This window comes from Coregonus lavaretus, assembly GCF_964263955.1.
Source record: "Coregonus lavaretus genome assembly, chromosome: 4".
Classification (NCBI taxonomy): domain Eukaryota; kingdom Metazoa; phylum Chordata; class Actinopteri; order Salmoniformes; family Salmonidae; genus Coregonus; species Coregonus lavaretus.
In genome coordinates, this window is record NC_139991.1 from 55,495,305 (window position 1) to 55,518,020 (window position 22,716).

Consider the following 22,716-nt stretch of genomic DNA (forward strand, 5'->3'; position numbering starts at 1 on the left):
AAATACATCCACAGGTACACTTCCAATTGACTCAAATGATGTCAATTAGCCTATCAGAAGCTTCTAAAGCCATGACATCATTTTCTGGAATTTTCCAAGCTGTTTAAAGGCACAGTCAACTTAGTGTATGTAAACTTCTGACCCACTGGAATTGTGATACAGTGAATTATAAGTGAAATAATCTGTCTGTAAACAATTGTTGGAAAAATTACTTGTGTCATGCACAAAGTAGATGTCCTAACCGACTTGCCAAAACTATAGTTTGTTAACAAGAAATTTGTGGAGTGGTTGAAAAACGAGTTTTAATGACTCCAACCTAAGTGTATGTAAACTTCCGACTTCAACTGTATGTAAATGAGTATTTCATTTTCAATATATTTGCAAAGATTTTAAAAAACATGTTTTCACTTTGTCATTAAGGGGTATTGCGTGTAGATGGGTGAGAAAAAAATGATATTTAATCCATTTTGAATTCAGGCTGTAACGCAACAAATGTGGAATAAGTCAAGGGTATGTATACTTTCTGAAGGCACTATACATACCTATAGGTATGGACCTAGTAGAACAGACAATGTAGATGCTTACATTTGTCCTATTTCACACGTACAACTGTGTATTATACACACAAATTGGAAATTAGCTTTTTGCATATCCCACTCCCCCTGAGACACCCTTGGAGAGTGGGGTCACGGCCAGGGATCAGCCATTATTGACGGCGACGCTGGAACATTTAGGGTTAAATGCCTTCCTCAAGGGCACGTTGACAGATTTTTCATCCAGTCAGCTCTGGGATTTGAACCAGAGACCTTTCGGGAATTGGTCCAACGCTCTTAACCTTTAGGCTACCTGCCGAATTGTACCCACAGTCATACCCAGAGTCACATACACATGAACTCTAACAAATAGAGCGTATACCCTCAGTATGAGCCATATGCTCATAATGATGTGAGTATTTCATTACGGTCGGCAATGCATGCATGACTACACACACACACTCACACACATGAACACATAACCCATTCACTTAATATAGAACAGAACCCTTGCCAGCATGCTGATGTATTCTGAAAGGGATCCGATGACCAGCAATTATACATGACAGCTATGAGACAGGCTGTCAAGAGCACAGCAATGCAGTCCAATAGAACCATATATAAGATTCAGTGTTCGCTGAGGTTGATCTGGGAGTGGAGCTCACTGCAGGGATGTACTATTCACCTGGCCCTACTGACATTCTCAACATATTCTCACTCGTCACTTGTCTCACAAGCGTGTGTGTGTGTCTGTTTGGGCACACAGCCTGACTTAGGTGTGTTTGGCACAGCAGGATGCTGATAGATTCCTGACAGGGTTAGTGCTTAGGAGCAAGCAAAGGGCTGTGTAAGTTGTCATGAAGTTGGTGCAGGGAAAGGAGTGTGTGTGCGTGCATGCGTACGTGTGTGCATTCGTGTGCATTCGTGTGTGGATCCTCCATAGAGGAATGACTCTTCTCATGGCCTTGTTCCCAGATGCATGAGTGTGAGAGTGTCAAGGAAATTAAATCAGAAATAGAAAATTACTGTATATTATGAACCTGTACTGTACACTCAAATCTACATGCGAGGGGTTTTGACATTGAAAATAACAAAAATAGAATTCTATCGACTGAAATTGGACAGATGCACAGAGAGTGAAGAAGAAAATAATGTTCTGACCTGTGCTTCTCCTCTCTTCTCTTTCACAGAGATTATGAATGATGTCATCAAGAAGGTGAAGAAGAAGGGGGAATGGAAGGTGAGAGTTTAGTTTTGTAGTCTACCTTGTGTTTCTTTCTTTTTTTATTACCCTTTGACACTTACCAACAAACGGGTGTGATCATTCTACTGTGGTCCATGCAGTGTACTCTCAACTGGTGTGATTAGAACATTTAGAATGGCCAGTTTCGATTGACACAACAGTCAGCGTTTGAGCTGGTTACACAGTTTTTTCACAGAAACATTTTGCACAAATACAGTCCTTACAAAGTTATGTCCTGAATGTGACCAGTTTATTTTTGGATCCAATGTTCAGACATTCACAAAAGTACAGTGGGTCCTCATTTAAAAGTTGCATCATACAGCTTGCGGGATGCTGCGCAATGTTATGGCATGTTGGAGTGCATGACGTCATAGTATTTTGCTGTCAGCCATTGTTGCCGTTGATGCTAGTTTGACCACCAGAGGGCATCTTTGAGGGTGTCTTTATGAAGCTTGTTGGCACTTGCTTACTTTTCCAAATAATCCTACAGAGGTCCATGCGGGCTAGACATTTTGATTGCTATACCCTATCCGAAAGAGCATATTCCAAGATTTTTTATTAACCTAGTTTTGCCAAAGAACACAAAATGTTTTACAGATAGTCTCTCTTTCAAAATAGGTTTTCACAGCTCCATGCCTACTGATGACAATCAGCAAATACCAATTTGGGGAAAATATCCTTTCTATTGTATTCTGTTATAGTCCACCATATTCATATTGTAAAGGGCTGGGGAATATAAGCATGTGATGTCTGCTAAATGAACAAGTTAATTTCATTTTTTCTGTTAGAACAGACTATATGGGATTGATTATAATTTGTTTGTAAATTATTATTGTATTTGTTGTGCTGTTTATATTGTTAGAAATGTATATTAATGAAATTGATTAACATTATGGTGTTTCTATTCCAAGAAAACAAATGCATTTTACAGTAGCCTATGTAGGCCTCAGGGTTTCTGTTAGGGTTAAGATGGCATTGTACAACGTGACCGGTCGGGAGTAGTCCTAGGCTACTAAGCGACAGCGAATGAAGAGCAAAATAATCCTAACATTTCCACTGCTTATTTGTAGGATAAGCAATATCCAAACGGAGATTCAAAAATCTGATTGATTTATCAAGACCAGTCCCAATGTTGGTCTCAAAGCAGCGTGAAACGGTGCTGAAATAGTTGACCACACACGGGTAGGCTATTGTTTCAAATCCTATTATTACAATGGGATGACTTTGGGTGTTTCAGTATGCAACAATTTGATGCCTTCAATTGCATTAGCCTACTTTACTCCAATATTTTTGTCATTCAGTGATATTTATTCCCATAGTAATTCGTTATTGATCCATCCAGATGTGGTTAGAAAACAGTGCATGTAGTGGGCTATGCAAAGAGATGGTTGAAGTGACATGCCTCGCAAACAACTATTAATAAATGTAAAGTCGCTAAACTTGGCAAGAGTGTAGTGTCCTGCTGATAGCCCATCAAGGGTGGATGGCTTCTTTTGTATTCCAATTTATTAGAAAGGCTGCTAAACCATTTACACCTGGCCCACAGCCTTGTTGGGTACTTATAGTACAGTGCACTTTCACTCCATTCTCAGCCTGACTCTCTACCAATGCCACCAGATTATTCTTTCTATTGTTGTTATCTATTCGGTAACATTCCACAAGTAAATGTAATAAATAAAACACATACATTAAATAGCTCAGGTCTGGAAAATATGTTAAAATATTTAAAATTTTGTATTTATGTGTGCTTGGTAGCCGAGGCTTTATGGCTTCGTCATCAACTTGTTAATTTAGCAGACATCACTTGCATATATTCAGTCAACACATATATTTTAAGAATACAGTGTAACAACAGTTTTAGTAAGTAACAGGCTACGGTCCAGTTACAGCTTCTTCTGACAAAGTAGAAACAAAAAAAAATGCATTTTTTTGAGTGTGTGCGCGGGACAGAGGAGTAGCAATTCTTACACTATTGTTCTAAATTCAATCACCCTCTTCTTCTTCATCCTCCTCATTCCGTTCATTCAAATTCAATTGTAATACATTTTGTCACTCCCGTTCAACAACTCAAAATTGCTTTTGCATGTGCTCCAAAGCAATAACTTGAAATAACATTATATATGCTAATTAAATAATCGAAAGGAAAAATGTGATTATTTATTAGCCTATTGGATAGAAGAATTTTAGGCATATCATGTGAATTAGGCCTCATGTAAAATCATTGTCAAAGTGCAAGAGAGACTGTTCTAGCAAAATGTATAGCGCATAGAATAAAAAAAGTATTGTTGGACATTATTAATTCTAATCAGACAGGTTTTTTTTACATGGACAATACATTGGAGATAATATAAGGCCAGTACTGGAAACAATAGAACACTATGAAAAATCTGGGAAACCAGGCCTGCTATTCATAGCAGACTTTGAAAAGGCATTTGATAAAGTATGACTGGGGTTTATATATAAATGCCTGGAGCATTTCAATTTTGGAGAATATCTTATCAAATGGGTTAAAATCATGTATAGTAACCCTAGGTGTAAAATAGTAAATAATGGCTATTTCTCTGAAAGTTTTAAACTGTCAAGAGGAGTGAAACAAGGCTGTCCACTATTGGCATATCTATTTATTATGGCCATCGAAATGTTAGCTATTAAAATCAGATCCAACAATAATATCAAGGGATTAGAAATCCAGGGCTTAAAAACAAAGGTGTCATTGTACGCTGATGATTCATGTTTTCTTTTAAATCCACAACTTGAATCCCTCCACAGCCTCATAGAGGGCTCCTGAGTGGCGCAGTGGTCTAAGGCACTGCATCTCAGTGCTTGAGGTGTCACTACAGACGCCCTGGTTCGATTCCAGGCTGTATCACAACCGGCTGTGATTGGGAGTCCCATAGGGGCCCAGCGTTGTCTGGGTTTGGCCAGTGTAGGCCGTCATTGTAAATAAGAATTTTTTCTTAACTGACTTGCCTAGTAAAATAAATAGAGGATCTAGATACATTTTCTAACCTCTCTGGATTACAACCAAATGATGATAAATGTACTATATTACGTATTGGATCACAAAAAATTACAATTTTTACATTACCATGTAGTTTACAAATAGAATGGTCTGATGGTGATGTGGATATACTCGGAATACATATCCCAAATGAAATAAATGATCTCACTCCAATACATTTTAATAGAAAGTTAGCAAAAATAGATCATATCTTGCTACCATGGAAAGGTAAATACCTGTCAATTTGTGGAAAACTCACTCTGATTAACTCTTTAGTATTATCCAAGTTTACCTATTTGCTTATGGTCTTGCCTACGCCTAGTGAACAGTTTTTCAATTATATGAGAAAAAATATTCAATTTAATTTGGAATGGTAAGCCAGACAAAATTAAACAGGCCTATTTATATAATGAATATGAATTCGGAGGACATAAATTATTAAATATTAAAGCATTAGACCTATCACTAAAAGTTTCAGTCATACAAAAGTTATACTTAAATCCGAACTGGTTCTCTAGCAAATTAGTAAGATTGTCTCACCCAATGTTCAAGAATGGCCTTTTTCCCTTTATTCAGATTACAACATCTCACTTTCAGTTATTTGAAAAGGAAATCATCTCCCAAATATCACTATTTCTAAAACAAGCCATAGAAAATTGGTTGCAATTCCAGAAACGTGTCTGTCGGCCCTGCATTAAAGAACATAATTGGCTAAAGAAAATTGTGATAAATAAAAAAGTATACCAGTTTAATTTAAAGACCAAAGGATCGACAGCCGTCCCATATAGATTGCAAAATAGTTGGGAAGAGATTTTTGACGTACCGATTCCATGGCATAGTGTTTATGAACTGATACGCAAAACGACGCCGGATTCAAAACTTAGAATTGTTCAATTTAAATTATTATACAAAATTATTGCTACCAATAGAATGTTATTTATATGGAGGATACAATCTTCCCAGCTCTGCAGATTTTGCTGTGAAGAGACAGAATCATTAGATCATTTGTTTTGGTACTGTCCATTTGTAGCTTGTTTTTGGACACAGGTCCAGGAATGGCTGAAGGATTGCAATATTTACCTGGAGCTAACCCTGCAGATAGCACTACTGGGTGATCTGAAAAGTCATAGTCAATCGATCAATAATATAATAATACTATTAGCAAAAATGTTTATTTTCAATTTACAATCTTCAGAACTTTTGTGAAACATCACAGTACAGTTGAAAGATATATGGCAAATAGAAATCCAATATGGATGGTGTTAAGAGATAGATGGGAGGTGTTGAATGGAGTTGAAGGATGGGACTAATAACAACTAACAACAACTAATAACAACAAGATAACTAATGTAAAGCATACTATGTCCATAATAAGTATATAGGTTATAGGTTGAGAGCTTTTGTGAAAGAGCACAGTTAGAAAGATATGGCATATAGAAGCAAACCGGATGGACGTCATGAAAATGATCGGAGAGGTTGAGGGTAGAGGAAGTTCAGGAGTAAAAACAAACTAAATTGAATTATTGTAAAATTGACTGTGTCCAGAAAATGTATATAGTATGTATAATTGGAAGTAGAGGCCTAAGCATTGTTGTTCACTAGTTTACTCCAATTAGGGAAGGGGTGGTAGAGTTGGAAAGTAATAAAGGGAAAATATATTTTTTAAAGGATATGTATATACAGTGGGGAGAACAAGTATTTGATACACTGCCGATTTTGCAGGTTTTCCTACTTACAAAGCATGTAGAGGTCTGTCATTTTTATCATAGGTACACTTCAACTGTGAGAGATGGAATCTAAAACAAAAATCCAGAAAATCACATTGTATGATTTTTAAGTAATTAATTTGCATTTTATTGCATGACATAAGTATTTGATACATCAGAAAAGCAGAACTTAATATTTGGTACAGAAACCTTTGTTTGCAATTACAGAGATCAAACGTTTCCTGTAGGTCTTGACCAGGTTTGCACACACTGCAGCAGGGATTTTGGCCCACTCCTCCATACAGACCTTCTCCAGATCCTTCAGGTTTCGGGGCTGTCGCTGGGCAATACGGACTTTCAGCTCCCTCCAAAGATTTTCTATTGGGTTCAGGTCTGGAGACTGGCTAGGCCTCTCCAGGACCTTGAGATGCTTCTTACGGAGCCACTCCTTAGTTGCCCTGGCTGTGTGTTTCGGGTCGTTGTCATGCTGGAAGACCCAGCCACGACCCATCTTCAATGCTCTTACTGAGGGAAGGAGGTTGTTGGCCAAGATCTCGCGATACATGGCCCCATCCATCCTCCCCTCAATACGGTGCAGTCGTCCTGTCCCCTTTGCAGAAAAGCATCCCCAAAGAATGATGTTTCTACCTCCATGCTTCACGGTTGGGATGGTGTTCTTGGGGTTTTACTCATCCTTCTTCTTCCTCCAAACACGGCAAGTGGAGTTTAGACCAAAAAACTATATTTTTGTCTCATCAGATCACATGACCTTCTCCCATTCCTCCTCTGGATCATCCAGATGGTCATTGGCAAACTTCAGACGGGCCTGGACATGCGCTGGCTTGAGCAGGGGGACCTTGCGTGCGCTGCAGGATTTTAATCCATGACGGCGTAGTGTGTTACTAATGGTTTTCTTTGAGACTGTGGTCCCAGCTCTCTTCAGGTCATTGACCAGGTCCTGCCGTGTAGTTCTGGGCTGATCCCTCACCTTCCTCATGATCATTGATGCCCCACGAGGTGAGATCTTGCATGGAGCCCCAGACCGAGGGTGATTGACCGTCATCTTGAACTTCTTCCATTTTCTAATAATTGCGCCAACAGTTGTTGCCTTCTCACCAAGCTGCTTGCCTATTGTCCTGTAGCCCATCCCAGCCTTGTGCAGGTCTACAATTTTAACCCTGATGTTCTTACACAGCTCTCTGGTCTTGGCCATTGTGGAGAGGTTGGAGTCTGTTTGATTGAGTGTGTAGACAAGTGTCTTTTATACAGGTAATGAGTTCAAACAGGTGCAGTTAATACAGGTAATGAGTGGAGAACAGGAGGGCTTCTTAAAGAAAAACTAACAGGTCTGTGAGAGCCGGAATTCTTACTGGTTGGTAGGGGATCAAATACTTATGTCATGCAATAAAATGCAAATTAATTACTTAAAAATCATACAATGTGATTTTATGGATTTTTGTTTTAGATTCCGTCTCTCACAGTTGAAGTGTACCTATGATAAAAATTACAGACCTCTACATGCTTTGTAAGTAGGAAAACCTGCAAAATCGGCAGTATATCAAATACTTGTTCTCCCCACTGTATATGTATGTATATGTATGTGTATACAGTGAGGGGAAAAAAGTATTTGATCCCCTGCTGATTTTGTACGTTTGCCCATTGACAAAGAAATGATCAGTCTGTAATTTTAATGGTAGGTTTATTTGAACAGTGAGAGACAGAATAACAACAAATAAATCCAGAAAAAACGCATGTAAACATTTTTATTAATTGATTTGCATTTTAATGAGGGAAAAAAGTATTTGACCCCCTCTCAATCAGAAAGATTTCTGGCTCCCAGGTGTCTTTTATACAGGTAACGAGCTGAGATTAGGAGCACACTCTTAAAGGGAGTGCTCCTAATCTCAGTTTGTTACCTGTATAAAAGACACCTGTCCACAGAAGCAATCAATCAATCAGATTCCAAACTCTCCACCATGGCCAAGACCAAAGAGCTCTCCAAGGATGTCAGGGAAAAGATTGTAGACCTACACAAGGCTGGAATGGGCTAAAAGACCATCGCCAAGCAGCTTGGTGAGAAGGTGAGAACAGTTGGTGCGATTATTCGCAAATGGAAGAAACACAAAAGAACTGTCAATCTCCCTCGGCCTGGGGCTCCATGCAAGATCTCACCTCGTGGAGTTGCAATGATCATGAGAACGGTGAGGAATCAGCCCAGAACTACACGGGAGGATCTTGTCAATGATCTCAAGGCAGCTGGGACCATAGTCACCAAGAAAACAATTGGTAACACACTACGCCGTGAAGGACTGAAATCCTGCAGCGCCCGCAAGGTCCCCCTGCTCAAGAAAGCACATATACAGGCCCCTCTGAAGTTTGCCAATGAACATCTGAATGATTCAGAGGAGAACTGGGTGAAAGTGTTGTGGTCAGATGAGACCAAAATCGAGCTCTTTGCCATCAACTCAACTCGCCGTGTTTGGAGGAGGAGGAGTGCTGCCTATGACCCCAAGAACACCATCCCCACCATCAAACGTGGAGGTGGAAACATTATGCTTTGGGGGGGGGGGTTCTGCTAAGGGGACAGGACAACTTCACCGCATCAATGGGACGATGGACGGGGCCATGTACCGTCAAATCTTGGGTGAGAACCTCCTTCCCTCAACCAGGGCATTGAAAATGGGTCGTGGATGGGTATTCCAGCATGACAACCCAAAACACACGGCCAAGGCAACAAAGAAGTGGCTCAAGAAGAAGCACATTAAGGTCCTGGAGTGGCCTAGCCAGTCTCCAGACCTTAATCCCATAGAAAATCTGTGGAGGGAGCTGAAGGTTCGAGTTGCCAAACGTCAGCCTCGAAACCTTAATGACTTGGAGAAGATCTGCAAAGAGGAGTGGGACAAAATCCCTCCTGAGATGTGTGCAAACCTGGTGGCCAACTACAAGAAACGTCTGACCTCTGTGATTGCCAACAAGGGTTTTGCCACCAAGTACTAAGTCATGTTTTGCAGAGGGGTCAAATACTTATTTCCCTCATTAAAATGCAAATCAATTTATAACATTTTTGACATGCGTTTTTCTGGATTTTTTTGTTGTTATTCTGTCTCTCTCTGTTCAAATAAACCTACCATTAAATTATAGACTGATAATGTCTTTGTCAGTGGGCAAACATACAAAATCAGCAGGGGATCAAATACTTTTTTCCCTCACTGTAAATTAATTTGAATCAATCTCTTTTTTTGGTGCTCCTGAATACTGTTTGGTCAGGTGCTTCTAACTTTTACAAGTTGGGTGCACCAGTGCTACCGATGAAAAAAGTTAACATGGTTAGAGAGCCTTAACTGTTTTCCGAAACCTCTGACGAACTCTTTCGTGTATCTCACTCTCCCTGGTTTCTCATTGGTTTCTCTTCCTGGTCTCAGGCGCTGATTGTGGACCAGCTGAGCATGAGGATGCTGTCCTCTTGCTGCAAGATGACAGACATCATGTCAGATGGCATCACCAGTAAGCACTTTGCTCTGTTTTTGAATCTCATCAGCCTCCATTGTTATACTGCACTGCAGCAAATATACTGTATATAATGACCAGATTGTCTCCACCTTAATGGGAGTTGTTGTTCCAAAGGCGGGAAGGCAGGCAGTCTGCTTATCGGTCTGCTAATCGGTCTACTTATTGTGGACAGATTGTGATGAGAGTGAACCCTCTCGCTTCGCCTCTTCATCTCTGACTGTAGCTACCATTTGGCAAGCATGACTCAGCCATCAGCAAACATGATATAACCACATCTCTCCCTCTGTCTCCCTTCTGTTTCTGTTTCTGTTTCTGTTTCTGCTCTCTCTTTTTCTCCCCCTCTTTTTCTCCCCCTCTTTTTCTCCCCCTCTTTTTCTCTCTCTCTAGTTGTGGAGGACATAAACAAGCGGCGAGAGCCTCTTCCCACCCTGGAGGCCATTTACCTGATTACCCCCACTGACAAGGTACACACACACACACACACACACACACACACACACACACACACACACACACACACACACACACACACACACACACACACACACACACACACACACACACACCTCACTATCTTGTGTCCTTCTCTTTTTCTAGTCTGTGCAGACCCTGATTGGAGACTTCAAAGACCCCCATTCAGCCAAATACAAAGCAGCCCACGTCTTCTTCACTGACTGTGAGTAGATACCTGAGAAGCCTCTCCACTACACCTTGAGTGCTCTGCAGATTCACTACACAGCTCATTGAATGCAACCACAGCCATTAATTCTTAGTGGAGAGGGCTGTGATGTTGGTAAAAGGATTTCATGGAAGGAATCATGTGTAACCAAAGAAAACACTTTTTTTCACCGTTCAGTTTATTACAAAACTAGAGTTGATCTAGACATCCAAAATAGAAAATCGCTCCTAATTTCACCAACATCATCCTATGAAACAAGAGTTTTCAATATACAGGCCCATATTTTAATACAATGTAGTAAATGCCATTTAGCAGATGCGCTTATCCAAAGCCTCTTACAGTAATGTGTGCATACATTTACATATGGGTGGCCCCAGTGGGAATCGAACCCCCCAATCCTGATGTTGCAAGTGCCATGCTCTACCAAATGAGCCACACAGAAGCAGCACAGACACTCATATCAACCTCTCCCTGTTTCAGCCTGCCCCGACCCACTGTTCAACGAGTTAGTGAAGAGCCGTGCCTCCAAATCCATCAAGACCCTGACCGAGATCAACATCGCCTTCCTGCCCTATGAATCACAGGTACCAAACAGAGGGAGGGAGAGAAACAGAGGGAGGGAGACAGAGAGATATTGAGATGGAGGGAGATTGATCAATCCAGAAAGAGCCAGGCACAGAAAATCAAATCAGATTTTATTTGTCACATGCTTCGTAAAGAACAGGTGTAGACTAATAGTGAAATGTTTACTTATGGGCCCTTCCCAACAATGCAGAATTTAAATAGTAGAAAAAATACAACCGCAAGATACAGAGATAGAGTGATCCTAGAATAGCCAGAGAGATCGATTGAGATGGAGAAAGGTAGGAGGGAGAGAGAGATTGTGAAATGCTGAAGGTGAGGAGAGAGGGTCGGAAAGAGGTGGAGACAGACAGAAATAGGTATGGAGGGATATCAGCGAAGTTACATATTGGGACATTACTTTTTATGATATGTCGTATCGTTTTGACAATATCACAATATTACTTTAGTGCTACTTGACTGTACCTGCACCAAAATGCCAGTATCTTTCTTTCATTGGTTGTTCTATACCTTCTTTTTAAATAGGGAGCCAATTTGTTTTCAGCACTTTTATTTCCATGACTGATCAAAAACTCTTCACATGGCTCTCTCTTGTCCTTCTGCAGCAGACATATGGTGAACAATATGTTTGTAACGTCAAATTGCAATGAAATCACAGTATCACAAATCTCACAAATTCTCACATCGTGAGAATGCCAATACATATAGTATCGGCACCTAAGTATCGTGATAATATCGTATCGTGAGCTCCCTGGCAATTCCCAGCCCTAATAGATAGATGGATAGAGAGCAAGGAAAGGACACATGGATACAAAGAAAAGGGAGAGAGGCAGAATGAAAACAAAAAAGAGAGGGAGAGAGAAGATAGAAAGACAAATCCAGCCAGCTAGGTACCTATATCCCCAGGGCCATGGCAGCTTTGCCACCACAGTAGGCTGACGGAGGCTGCACCCTAAATGGCACACTATTCCCTTTATAGTGCACTACTTTTGACCAGGGCCCACTATATCGGGAATAGGGTGCCATTTGGGATGCAGACTGACTGTGTGAGTCACCAGTGACCTGAGGACTGTTTACTGATAGACTGCTCCAGAACTACTCATAGCTCTCTGGCTGACTGACGATGCTGCCTGCCCGGCCCACAATGCTTTGCTCATCCTGTCTCGGATGATTATTTCAGAGCCATAGGTTTTTGCTCCTGGCGAAATGCTGCCTCACAAGCCCACCTACAGACCCCACCTCATTGGCTCCCTCTGCCTCCACACACCATATGGCAGCCAATAGGAGCGGGGCGATGAGAGGGACCCATATGCACAGCAGAAGGGTGGTCATGTGACCTTGGGCAGTTGGGGCCGCGGGGGGGGGGGGGGGGGGGGGGGGATGGTAGAGTAATGGCAAAGGAGAGAAGAGAGGAAGGACAGAAGAGAGGAGATACAGTGAGAGAGGAGATACAGTGAGAGAGACAGACAGTGAATGTGATGAAGGGTGGGGGGATGAGAGGAGAAGAGAGGACTGCAGCAGAGACAAAGGCAGGAAGGAAAGGCCACAGTCAAGGCACTGTCACTGAATATCAGCTCATACACACATACATGCTAGGAGGCCTGAGTTTGCCCTCAGAAAGACCCAGAGCAGGCCAGTAGTACAAAACAGGAAACCTAGATAGAAAATACTCTGTTGTTGCTATCAAATGATTACACCATCACCATCCTTAGAACATAATATACTGTGAAACTGTGGATCTACATGGTATAGAACTAAGCTTTGTAGAAAAATTATAACACCCACACACACATACATTTTACCTCTGCACATTTATTGTGGTCGACATTTCGGTATGATACACCTTTCAAGACAAAGTTAGATGTATTTATTTTTCTACAATGTAGATTTTTAGGGCAGTAACTCCCATACCACAACTGTGAGAAGCTTGGTAGTGTGCATAATAAATAGCTTCTATAAAACTGAGCTAATCAACAATGCAGTTGGCTAGAGAATGATGCTATTTTCCCTGTCAATGTCTGCTCTGCTTACATAAAGCACTATACAAATAACATTTGATTGATCCAATTTGATTGTGTGTGTGTGTGCAGGTGTACTCTTTGGACAACCCGGATGCCTTCCAGAGTTTCTACAGCCCCCATAAGACCCAGCTGAAGAACCCAGTGATGGAGAGGCTGGCAGACCAGCTGGCCACCCTGTGTGCCACTCTGAAGGAGTACCCCGCTGTCAGATATCGAGGGTGAGCCACAGGGGGTCGCCACTGAGACAATAGGGACAGTAGGGACACAAATGTCACCCTATTCCTATATAGTGTGGCACTGGTCAAAAGTAGTACACTATGTAGATGATAGGGTGCCATTTGGGAGGTAACCTCTCATTGACAGGAGGGAGGTGGGGCTAATATTCTCAGTAAATGGGATAGAAACATAATGTTAGATCCCATCCTTATGAATTCTTGGGCAGACTCAGTAACTATATTCTCTCACTCTACTGTTAAACTCATCTGTCTCTGTCTATCTGTCCTCTTTCTCTGTATGTCTGTCTGTCTGTCTGTCTGTCTGTCTGTCTGTCTGTCTGTCACTCTCTATCAGGGAGTACAAAGACAATGCCACCCTGGCCCAGCTGTTGCAGGACAAACTGGATGCCTACAAGGCTGATGACCCCACCATGGGAGAGGTGAGGGAGGGATGGAACGAGGGAAAGAGGGGAGAGTGCTCATTAGATAACAAAGTGAGAGGCAGAAGGAAATGTTTTAGCAGTGAAAATATGAAAACATAGAAGAAGATACTAAACTGAAATGTACTGTTATCGTGTGCTACTTAAACAAGCACCATGCTACAAAAGATCACACCTTGCACTCACTGTGGCACTTTGTAAGTGTCTTTCAATTACTACTTACTATTATTATTATTTATACTACATACATCTTTCATATAGGAGCTATCAGGACACAGAGTGAATCTGCACCTATCTCCTCTACCCCTCCTCTCCTCCGTCTCTCCATCCCTCCATCTCTCCATCCTACTCTCTCTGCAGGGTCCTGATAAGGCTCGTTCTCAGCTGATCATCCTGGACAGGGCTTTTGACCCCGTCTCCCCCGTCCTGCATGAGCTCACCTTCCAGGCCATGGGCTACGACCTGCTGCCCATAGAAAACGACGTCTACAGGTACGTGTGTGTGTTTGTGTAACTACTGTAAATAGAAGAACATAATCAGTTCAGGGAGGGCTGCTGTAGCGCGCACAAAACGTTCACTACGAGGTAATCATCTGTGGTATTTTAGATCACTAGAGACTTTGATCAGAGGACCTTTCACATCCACACACATTCAGGACTCAATCATCTGTGCCAGGTTTGAAGAATAGCTTTGGAATCTAACCTGCATTCTTGGTTTTGTGTTGAAATACTTGGCTGTGCTGTAAATCCTATGTGCTGGAGTTTCTGTAGTGTAGAAAAGTAACACATAATGTTGTTGCAGATGTAATGTGAAGTTGATTACAGTAAATATACATGGAGTGCTTTTGCCTGTTTTTATGTATGGACCCAATTGATCTTTATCTCTCCCCCTGTCTATCTGTCTGACTGTCCATTCATGTCTGTCTGTCTGTCTGTCTGTCTGTCTGTCTGTCTGTCTGTCTGTCTGTCTGTCTGTCTGTCTGTCTGTCTGTCTGTCTGTCTGTCTGTCTGTCTGTCTGTCTGTCTGTCTGTCTGTCTGTCTGTCTGTGCATCAGATATGATTCCCCTGGGATGGGAGACACTTCTCAGAAGGAGGTCCTGCTGCATGAGGATGATGACCTGTGGGTGGGGCTCAGACACAAACATATCGCTGAGGTGTCCACGTAAGTCACACACCTGTTTATCTCTCTCTCTCTCTCTCTCTCTCTCTCTCTGTGTCTCTGTCTCTGTCTCTGTCTCTCTCGTCCATGTCACTGCCACTGGTTGATACGGACTCAATAAAGTCATAACAAAGTTGAGCTCTACTACTTACTAGTTCTCTTATGCTATCTATCTTCTCTAACTGCCATCAGGGAGGTGACACGCCAACTGAAGGACTTTTCTGCTAGCAAGAGGATGAACACTGCTGGAGAGAAGGTATGGAGGGAGAGATGCTTTCAGAAAGCCTCGCTGTCTGGTAATGCTCTTTGTCAGTACGTTTCTATGGCTGAGTGGAGAGAGAACGTGACCATGTTGTGCGTTCCAACAGACCACCATGAGGGACCTCTCTCAGATGCTGAAGAAGATGCCCCAGTACCAGAAGGAGCTGAGCAAGGTTAGAGTGTGTGTGCGTGTGTGTGTGTGTGTATGTGTGTGCATGTGACGTGTGTGTGTGTGTGTATACTGACCCTGTCTCTCTGTGTGTCTCAGTACTCCACTCACCTGCAGCTGGCTGAGGACTGCATGAAGCACTACCAGGGCACAGTGGACAAGTTGTGTCGTGTGGAGCAGGTAAAGGAGAGGAGCAAAGGAGGAGGGAGGGAGGGAGGGGAGAGGATGAGAGAAGCAACTCATTCTAGGGCACTATAACCAACTCAGTGGTTAGTGTCCGCCCTGATGTTGGGAGTTCGATCCCCAACCAAGTCATACCAAAGACTGTAAAAAATAGGATCCGATGCGTCCTCTGCTTGGCACTCAGCATTAAGGAGATAGATTGGGGGTAAGGCCCTGCAATAGACTAGTGTCCTGTACAGGGAGTGTACTTGCACATCAAGTTGCCTCACGCTACAGAAACAGGAGATAGGTTCCTGCTCCTATAAGACATTCTGACTCTACTTACTTACTTACTTACTTATATAGGGCACTATATAGGGAATAGGGTGCTATTTAAGATGTATCACTAATCTCTTGTCTGTCTCTGGCATGTAGGACCTGGCCATGGGTACAGATGCTGAGGGGGAGAAGATCAAGGACCCCATGAGGGCCATCGTGCCCATCCTGCTGGATGCCAATGTCACCACCCACGACAAGATCCGCATCATCCTCCTCTACATCTTCCTCAAGAACGGTGAGATTGAGAGATGCTTGACCTTTAACCTTTCACCCTAACCCTAGCTTCATCCTAGTTCAAACCTAGCCTCAACCACAACCCTAACTCTAACCCTAGGTTAATGTCCATATCCTGCTTAAACCTTAACCCTAGCCTAAACCAAAACCCTAACTCTAACCCTAGCTTAATGTCTACATCCTGCTTCAACCTTAACCCTAGCCTCAACCACAACATTAACCCTAACAGCTGATCTAGGATCAGCTTTTCCTGTTTATTCCTGAAGGTTAATTTAAACCCTACGTACAAACGCAATGCAAGCTGCGCAAATTGGCAGTAGTTGCGTATCAATATGCAAATGTGTGCAGCGACGCAATTTGTAATTCATTCAACTATGCAGGATCGCCATTTTGCGTAGCATACAAAGGGTATAAATGATGGTTTAATGGTAAGAGCTTAACAACCTGTGGTGTATTGTTGGGTAGGAATCACGGAGGAGAACCTGAACAAGCTCATCCAGCACGCTCAGATCCCTCCTGAGGACAGTGAGATCATCACCAACATGGCCCACCTGGGCGTGCCCATCATCACAGATGTGAGTCAGCACTTCCACCTTCTGTCTGTCCGGCCTCCTCTTCTGTCCCTCCTGGAGCTGCAGTCAAGGGCACAGATGCACCGGCACCTTTTCAACACCTACTACACACCATATCTCTCTCCTGCCCATACTCTGTCTCTCTCTCTCTCTCTCTCTCTCTCTCTCTCTCTCTCTCTCTCTCTCTCTCTCTCTCTCTCTGTCACGCGCTCTCTTCTACATTCCTACTATATTATTCCTTTCATTTGAGTTTTAATTAAACACTTAAACAATCTGATGAATAACGTCTCTCTATCCCTATGTTCTTTTTCACCTCATGTTCCTCCTCCCTCTTCTAGTCCACCCTCCGCAGGGGGAAGAAGCTGGACAGGAAGGAACGTGTGAGTGCGCAGACCTATCAGCTGTCCCGCTGGACACCACTGGTCAAAGACATCATGGAGGTCAGTTACTGGACATTCACATAGTCTCTGTGTGTGTGTGTGTGTGTGTGTGTGTGTGTTTCAGGCCATCCCAGTTTGTCTTTAGTGTGTATTTGCTGACCGTTCTCTTGTTCTGCCTCTCTCCTTGTCATCCCTGTAGGATGTTATTGAAGATAAGCTGGACACCAAGCACTACCCCTACATCTCTACCCGCTCCTCTGCCTCCTTCAGCAGCACTGCAGTCAGGTACACACACACACACACACACACGCACACACACACACACACACACACACTGGAATGTATTGCAGTATAGTCTCTGGAATGTATTGCAGTATAGTAGCGCTATAGAGATTACAAAGCATGGAGGGTCATAGATCAATAGTAATTTGAGCTCTGAGGGGGAAGGGAGATCAATGCTCTGATTGGCTGTAGAAGAGAAAAGGGTGGGACTAAGAGCAGTGAAACCAAACAAATATTCTGTTACGGAGAAGGGGGCATTTAAAGAAACATACAGTACTGCAACAGAGGGCTCTGTTCAAACGTAGTGCACAAAATAAGGAATAGGGTGCCATTTGGGACACACTCCTACCATAGGGAGAGAGGAATGGTGGTGGTGCTGACACATTGACCCCTACATATCAATCAATCAATCAATCAATCAATCAATCAATCAATCAATCAATCAATCAATTAATCACATTTATTTATAAAGCCTTTCTTACATCAGCAGATGACACAAAGTGCTATACATATCCCTCTCCCCTCTAGACCTTCATTGTGTGCGCATTGATTTGACATCAGATCTGTGCTGCTGAGAATGTGAGCCACCTCCATCACCATCCACCATTCATTCCCCGCTCCAATGTTATTGACTTATTGGGAAAGAAGCTCTGAGAATCCAAAGGCAGGCTCAGTTACATGAGCACATTTCACTACACGCCTCGCACATCCATGCCACAGCCAAACACGCTCACACACACTGGTCGCATTCCAGAACGACTACATTACAGATGCTAGACATCAGATTGCTATATAATATAATGTGGTTTTCTGATACGTTAAACACCTATCCAGTTAAATAATAATAAAAACACTTTCCTGAAACAACACTTGCACTTGACTCCCCCCTAGCTATCTTAAGATGAATGCACTAACTGTAAATCACTCTGGATAAGAGCATCTGCTAAATAACTAAAATGTAAATGTAATCCTGGCACGTGTCTGCAATGTATTCAGCCTGGAATGCGGCGTTGTGTGTTATTGACTCAGTTGGAGACAGACCCATAGAAGGACCCTACCTCTGCCCTATTACCTCTTCCTAGTTAGATAGACACATTCCTAACTCAGTACAGCGGTGGTGAAATAGTTCAGTAGAGTAACACTGTGATATGCCACCCTTGTGATTGTGCTTCTCCCTCCCTGGCAGTGCCCGGTATGGCCACTGGCACAAGAATAAGACCCCAGGCGAGTACCGCACCGGGCCACGCGTCATGGTCTTCATCATCGGAGGCGTGTCCTTCAGCGAGATGCGCTCTGCCTACGAGGTCACGCAGGCCAATGGGAAGTGGGAGGCCATCATTGGTGAGTCTGACACCGGGGTGCGCCACTGGGCGCAGGCCGAGGGGGGGATACGAGGGACTCCCCCGTAGGGAGTGTGACATTAGAACAGTCGAAAGACAAAATACACTTAGACTTAGAGTCATGGACATAGACTGATGTTACTGGTACATTAACACACAGATTCCTTTAATTCATGCAAGAATGCAGATTTGTTTCAAATGGACACATAGCCCCTCCCTCTGGGCACTTGTCTGTCTGAAAAGTCTGGATAGGTAGCCACAATATGGTAATATGTCCACCATGCCCTCTGATAGGCTAGGTGGAATGGCTTATATCTACACAATTATTTTCAAGATCTACACAAAGTGCCTAGGGATGGGGGCTAGGACATAGATTGGGAAATGGGCGTCCTTCACTAACTGAGTGACTCTCGTACACTAGCTACTTCTGTTATGTCCCCATTCATTGTGGTTAGCATAGCAGAACACGAATACATATGTCAGTGCCAGTGCAACTGTATTCTGTTCCCACTATGTTGACCACAAGTGAATAAAGAAGGACGAAGCAGAGAAGTCATCTGGATAATCTTTCTCTCTTTTGAGAGCCTACCGCACTTGACCGTACTTCATTAAAACCTTGACTCATCCACACACCAACATAGTTGACCTCAATTCGCTTTCTGACTCCCATACACCCACACCATGAATCCCAGTCAGTAAAGATTAGTGTGCCTATTGAAGCAATCAACACTAATTTTGTTAGTGCTAGGCTTAGTGCTCCCGAGTGGCGCAGCGGTCTAAGGCACTACATCTCAGTGCTTGAGGTGTCACTACAGACCCCCTGGTTCGATTCCAGGCTGTATCACAACCGGCCGTGATTGGGAGTCCCATAGGGCGGCGCACAATTGGCCCAGCGTCATTCGGGTTTGGCCGGTGTAGGCCGTCATTGTAAATAAGAATGTGTTCTGTAACTGACTTGCCTAGTTAAATAAAGGATAAATGAAATAAAGAAGATCTAGCTACTTAGATGGAGGAAAACGTGATGTTTCTGATGAACACTTATCTAAGATACCACCTGTGATATTTTTAAACCCCTTTTGGGTGACGTGTTCCCTGTTCATTGAATGTTGTCTGTCTAGTCAGCCAGTCCTTGTCTTAAGGGAGGGAGTGTCTCGTCTACTGTTTTTGCTGTGCTATGCTTTTGCTTTTGGATTCTTGTTCTGTCTAAAACACTGTTGTCTTTGAATTGCAGCTACACCCTGTCTTTTTCTGTGTATCTGGGTTTTATGTCTGTCTGTGTGTGTGTGTGTGTGTGTGTGTGGGGGGGGGGGGGGGGCGTGTGTGTATGGACAGTATGTGGGTGGTGCTGTGCAGTGGCTTGTTTAACCCCTTCTTTTCGAGATGGCAGAGAAAGTGTCCGAAGAGAGAAAGTGGCATGGGGGGCGTGGCATGTGATGAGAAATGAGCGTGAAGCGCCCTCTGTTCCTCCACAGGTTCCACCCACACCATCACCCCCATCAAATTCTTAACGGACCTGCAGCACCCTGACTTCCGAGAGTCCACTAGGGTGTCCTTTGAGGAGCCAGACGCAGGCTCAGACGAGTGAGACAGACAGAGAGAGGGAGGGAGGGAGAGAGAAATCACACTCTGACAAAGTAAAGGCTGCCGCGCAAAGAAGCCCTTTCTGAACCCCCACAGCACAAGGGCTTTTTTCCCCTCCGTACTCCTCTTACTACACTCAGTACTGTTTGAACTCCGCCCCCCTACCCTCAGGGATGGCTGTCTGGCCCCTGGCTCACTGCATTTCCCAGTTACCTCAGGCTCCACCACCTGCAGGGCAACACCCAATCACAGTGTGATACAGTGTGATACCGTGTGATTGGTGACCCCACAGCCAATAGTGATTGGCCTTACCATGCTGCTGACAGATAGAATGGGCATGTGTTGCAGTATATGTCTGTTGGGACTTCAGGTAGTGAAGCCTGTGTGAGCTGGCCATGCTACAGGCGTCCTGACTCCATCCCTGCTGCCCCTCTCCACCCCCACATCATCTCAGCTGGGTGGATTAAATCGCCCTCTCTGCCCTCAGGGCCGTCTCAAACCTGTTTCATACCCCGCCTCCCAGAATTAATCATTTTTTGGCGCAGATTTAATCTACCTCCAAGATCCATATTTTTCTACTTTATTATTATGGTCTAATATATTTTTTATAATTAACACCTTTCAAGACAATCACCTTGATTTAGTGGTTTCTTACCGGATAGGTCCTTGAGTTGATGTTGGATTTCAAGAAAGGATTCTCATTTTTTTGTTCTCTTTTTTATTTTTTCAATCTTCCAACTTTCTCCCCCTCTCCTCCACCTCACGCTCTCTCAGTCCACCAGACATCACATGCATGCTTACATGGCCCAGGAGTCATCTGCAGAGAACACTAAAGTTTGTCCCTACTGCTATCTCCACTCCCTCGGACACTCTGTTTCTCTGCAGACACTGACACTGGGAATGTAGCGATGTTCACTCGATATGCTTTAGCACCTAGAAAAGATGCGACACATCATAAAAACCCTTCAGGATTGCCCCCCTCACTTTCTTTCGCATACAGCTCCATATTCTCCCCCTAGCAACACCATATGTTGCCCATACAGCATAGTCAACCAATAGTAGACCAATATGGGTTTTGGGACATAGAGACAGAAATGTAAAAGCACATATCATAGGAATGTATACAGGTCTACTTTTCAAACACCAATATTATCAATTACCACATCACTGCCTAATTTTGGGATTTTGGCTAATTAAGTAAGTAAGATTTTCCCCACATTGTCAAAGATTTTTTTGCACACTTTGTTAAAGGGATAGTGCGAGATTCTGGCAATGAATTAAAAAGCATCTACTTACCCAGAGTCAAATGAACTAGTGGATACCATTTTTATGTCTCTGTGTCCAGTATGAAGGAAGTTAGAGGTAGTTTCGCAAGCCAATGCTAACTAGTGTTAGCGCAACGACTGGAAGTCAACAGGTACGCTAGCGGTATCCACAAGTTCATTTGACTCTGGGTAAGTAGAAAAACGGCTTAATTGCCAGAATCTCGCACTATCCCTTTAAAGCTGTCTCCTAAGTGAGTTTCCCTCAACACATTAGCAAAGGGCATCCATTTCGTTCTTGCTCATCTGCTAAAGCTATATCCTTTTCAAACAACTTTTGGTTTTGGTGTTTTCTTAGTAAATATCGATCACCGTGCAGTATGGACTCTTTATCACATACTGCCACATTCAACACTTCCAGAACAAAATGACCATTGTTTATTAAAAAAAACTGTTTGTTTCTGTTATCTGGTATTTGGATATAATCCTACCCATGTAGTGAGCGTTGGGGAGCAACATGGATCAAAGTGTTGTGTTTCTGGCCAGAGGCCTGCAAAGCTGTGTGTTTCAGACGCTGAGAGACAGGAGAGAACCAGGCAAGGCCAGTCCAAAGTTGATCTGTGACTAGTGCTCACCCCCACCCCACCTCACCCCACCCCACCCCCCCTTACACCCACGATGTCTGCATCACCATGGTGACCCAACTTAAGATGGACTCGCCTCTTCCTCTCCTGTCTCTGCCTGTGCCTATTGATGCTAGGATAAACCAGTCCTCCTGATTGGCTGTCATGCCACAGCTAGAAAGGCCTAACTGACAGGACCAATTAGATATATTGAGCTTTAATTGAATTCTACCTAGCAACAGGTAAGCCAATGCGTCTTCCTTGGTGAGCCAATATGACAGAAACATGCAGCTTTGCTTCAGAAACAAACCGATGAAGAATAACAATACTACTGATTAAACTGTTGAGTAGGGGTAGGGAGTAAATCAAAACCTTGGTCCAGCGGTTTGCTTAATGAAGGCATTGGTTTGTCCAAGGTGGAG

General features: G+C 43.2%; 1 protein-coding gene across 2 annotated transcripts in view; it reads left to right on the top strand.

Moving 5' to 3' along the window:
• LOC311127099 (syntaxin-binding protein 1) overlaps positions 1 to 22,716 on the top strand; it is a 39,096-nt gene that overhangs the window by 13,760 nt on the left and 2,620 nt on the right. Inside the window, exons 2-19 of one of the 2 annotated variants that reach the window (XM_084158862.1) lie at positions 1,724 to 1,773; positions 9,906 to 9,987; positions 10,381 to 10,457; positions 10,591 to 10,669; positions 11,153 to 11,256; positions 13,345 to 13,493; positions 13,846 to 13,930; positions 14,291 to 14,421; positions 14,985 to 15,092; positions 15,282 to 15,345; positions 15,458 to 15,523; positions 15,619 to 15,699; positions 16,117 to 16,255; positions 16,720 to 16,829; positions 17,165 to 17,266; positions 17,406 to 17,491; positions 18,675 to 18,829; positions 20,301 to 20,462. In XM_084158862.1, the coding sequence (XP_084014988.1) occupies positions 1,724 to 1,773; positions 9,906 to 9,987; positions 10,381 to 10,457; positions 10,591 to 10,669; positions 11,153 to 11,256; positions 13,345 to 13,493; positions 13,846 to 13,930; positions 14,291 to 14,421; positions 14,985 to 15,092; positions 15,282 to 15,345; positions 15,458 to 15,523; positions 15,619 to 15,699; positions 16,117 to 16,255; positions 16,720 to 16,829; positions 17,165 to 17,266; positions 17,406 to 17,491; positions 18,675 to 18,829; positions 20,301 to 20,413 (1,781 nt within the window). In that variant the 3' untranslated portion in view covers positions 20,414 to 20,462. The remainder of the gene's footprint in view (positions 1 to 1,723; positions 1,774 to 9,905; positions 9,988 to 10,380; positions 10,458 to 10,590; positions 10,670 to 11,152; positions 11,257 to 13,344; positions 13,494 to 13,845; positions 13,931 to 14,290; positions 14,422 to 14,984; positions 15,093 to 15,281; positions 15,346 to 15,457; positions 15,524 to 15,618; positions 15,700 to 16,116; positions 16,256 to 16,719; positions 16,830 to 17,164; positions 17,267 to 17,405; positions 17,492 to 18,674; positions 18,830 to 20,300; positions 20,463 to 22,716) is intronic. The other variant, XM_084158863.1, reaches the window with a different exon arrangement.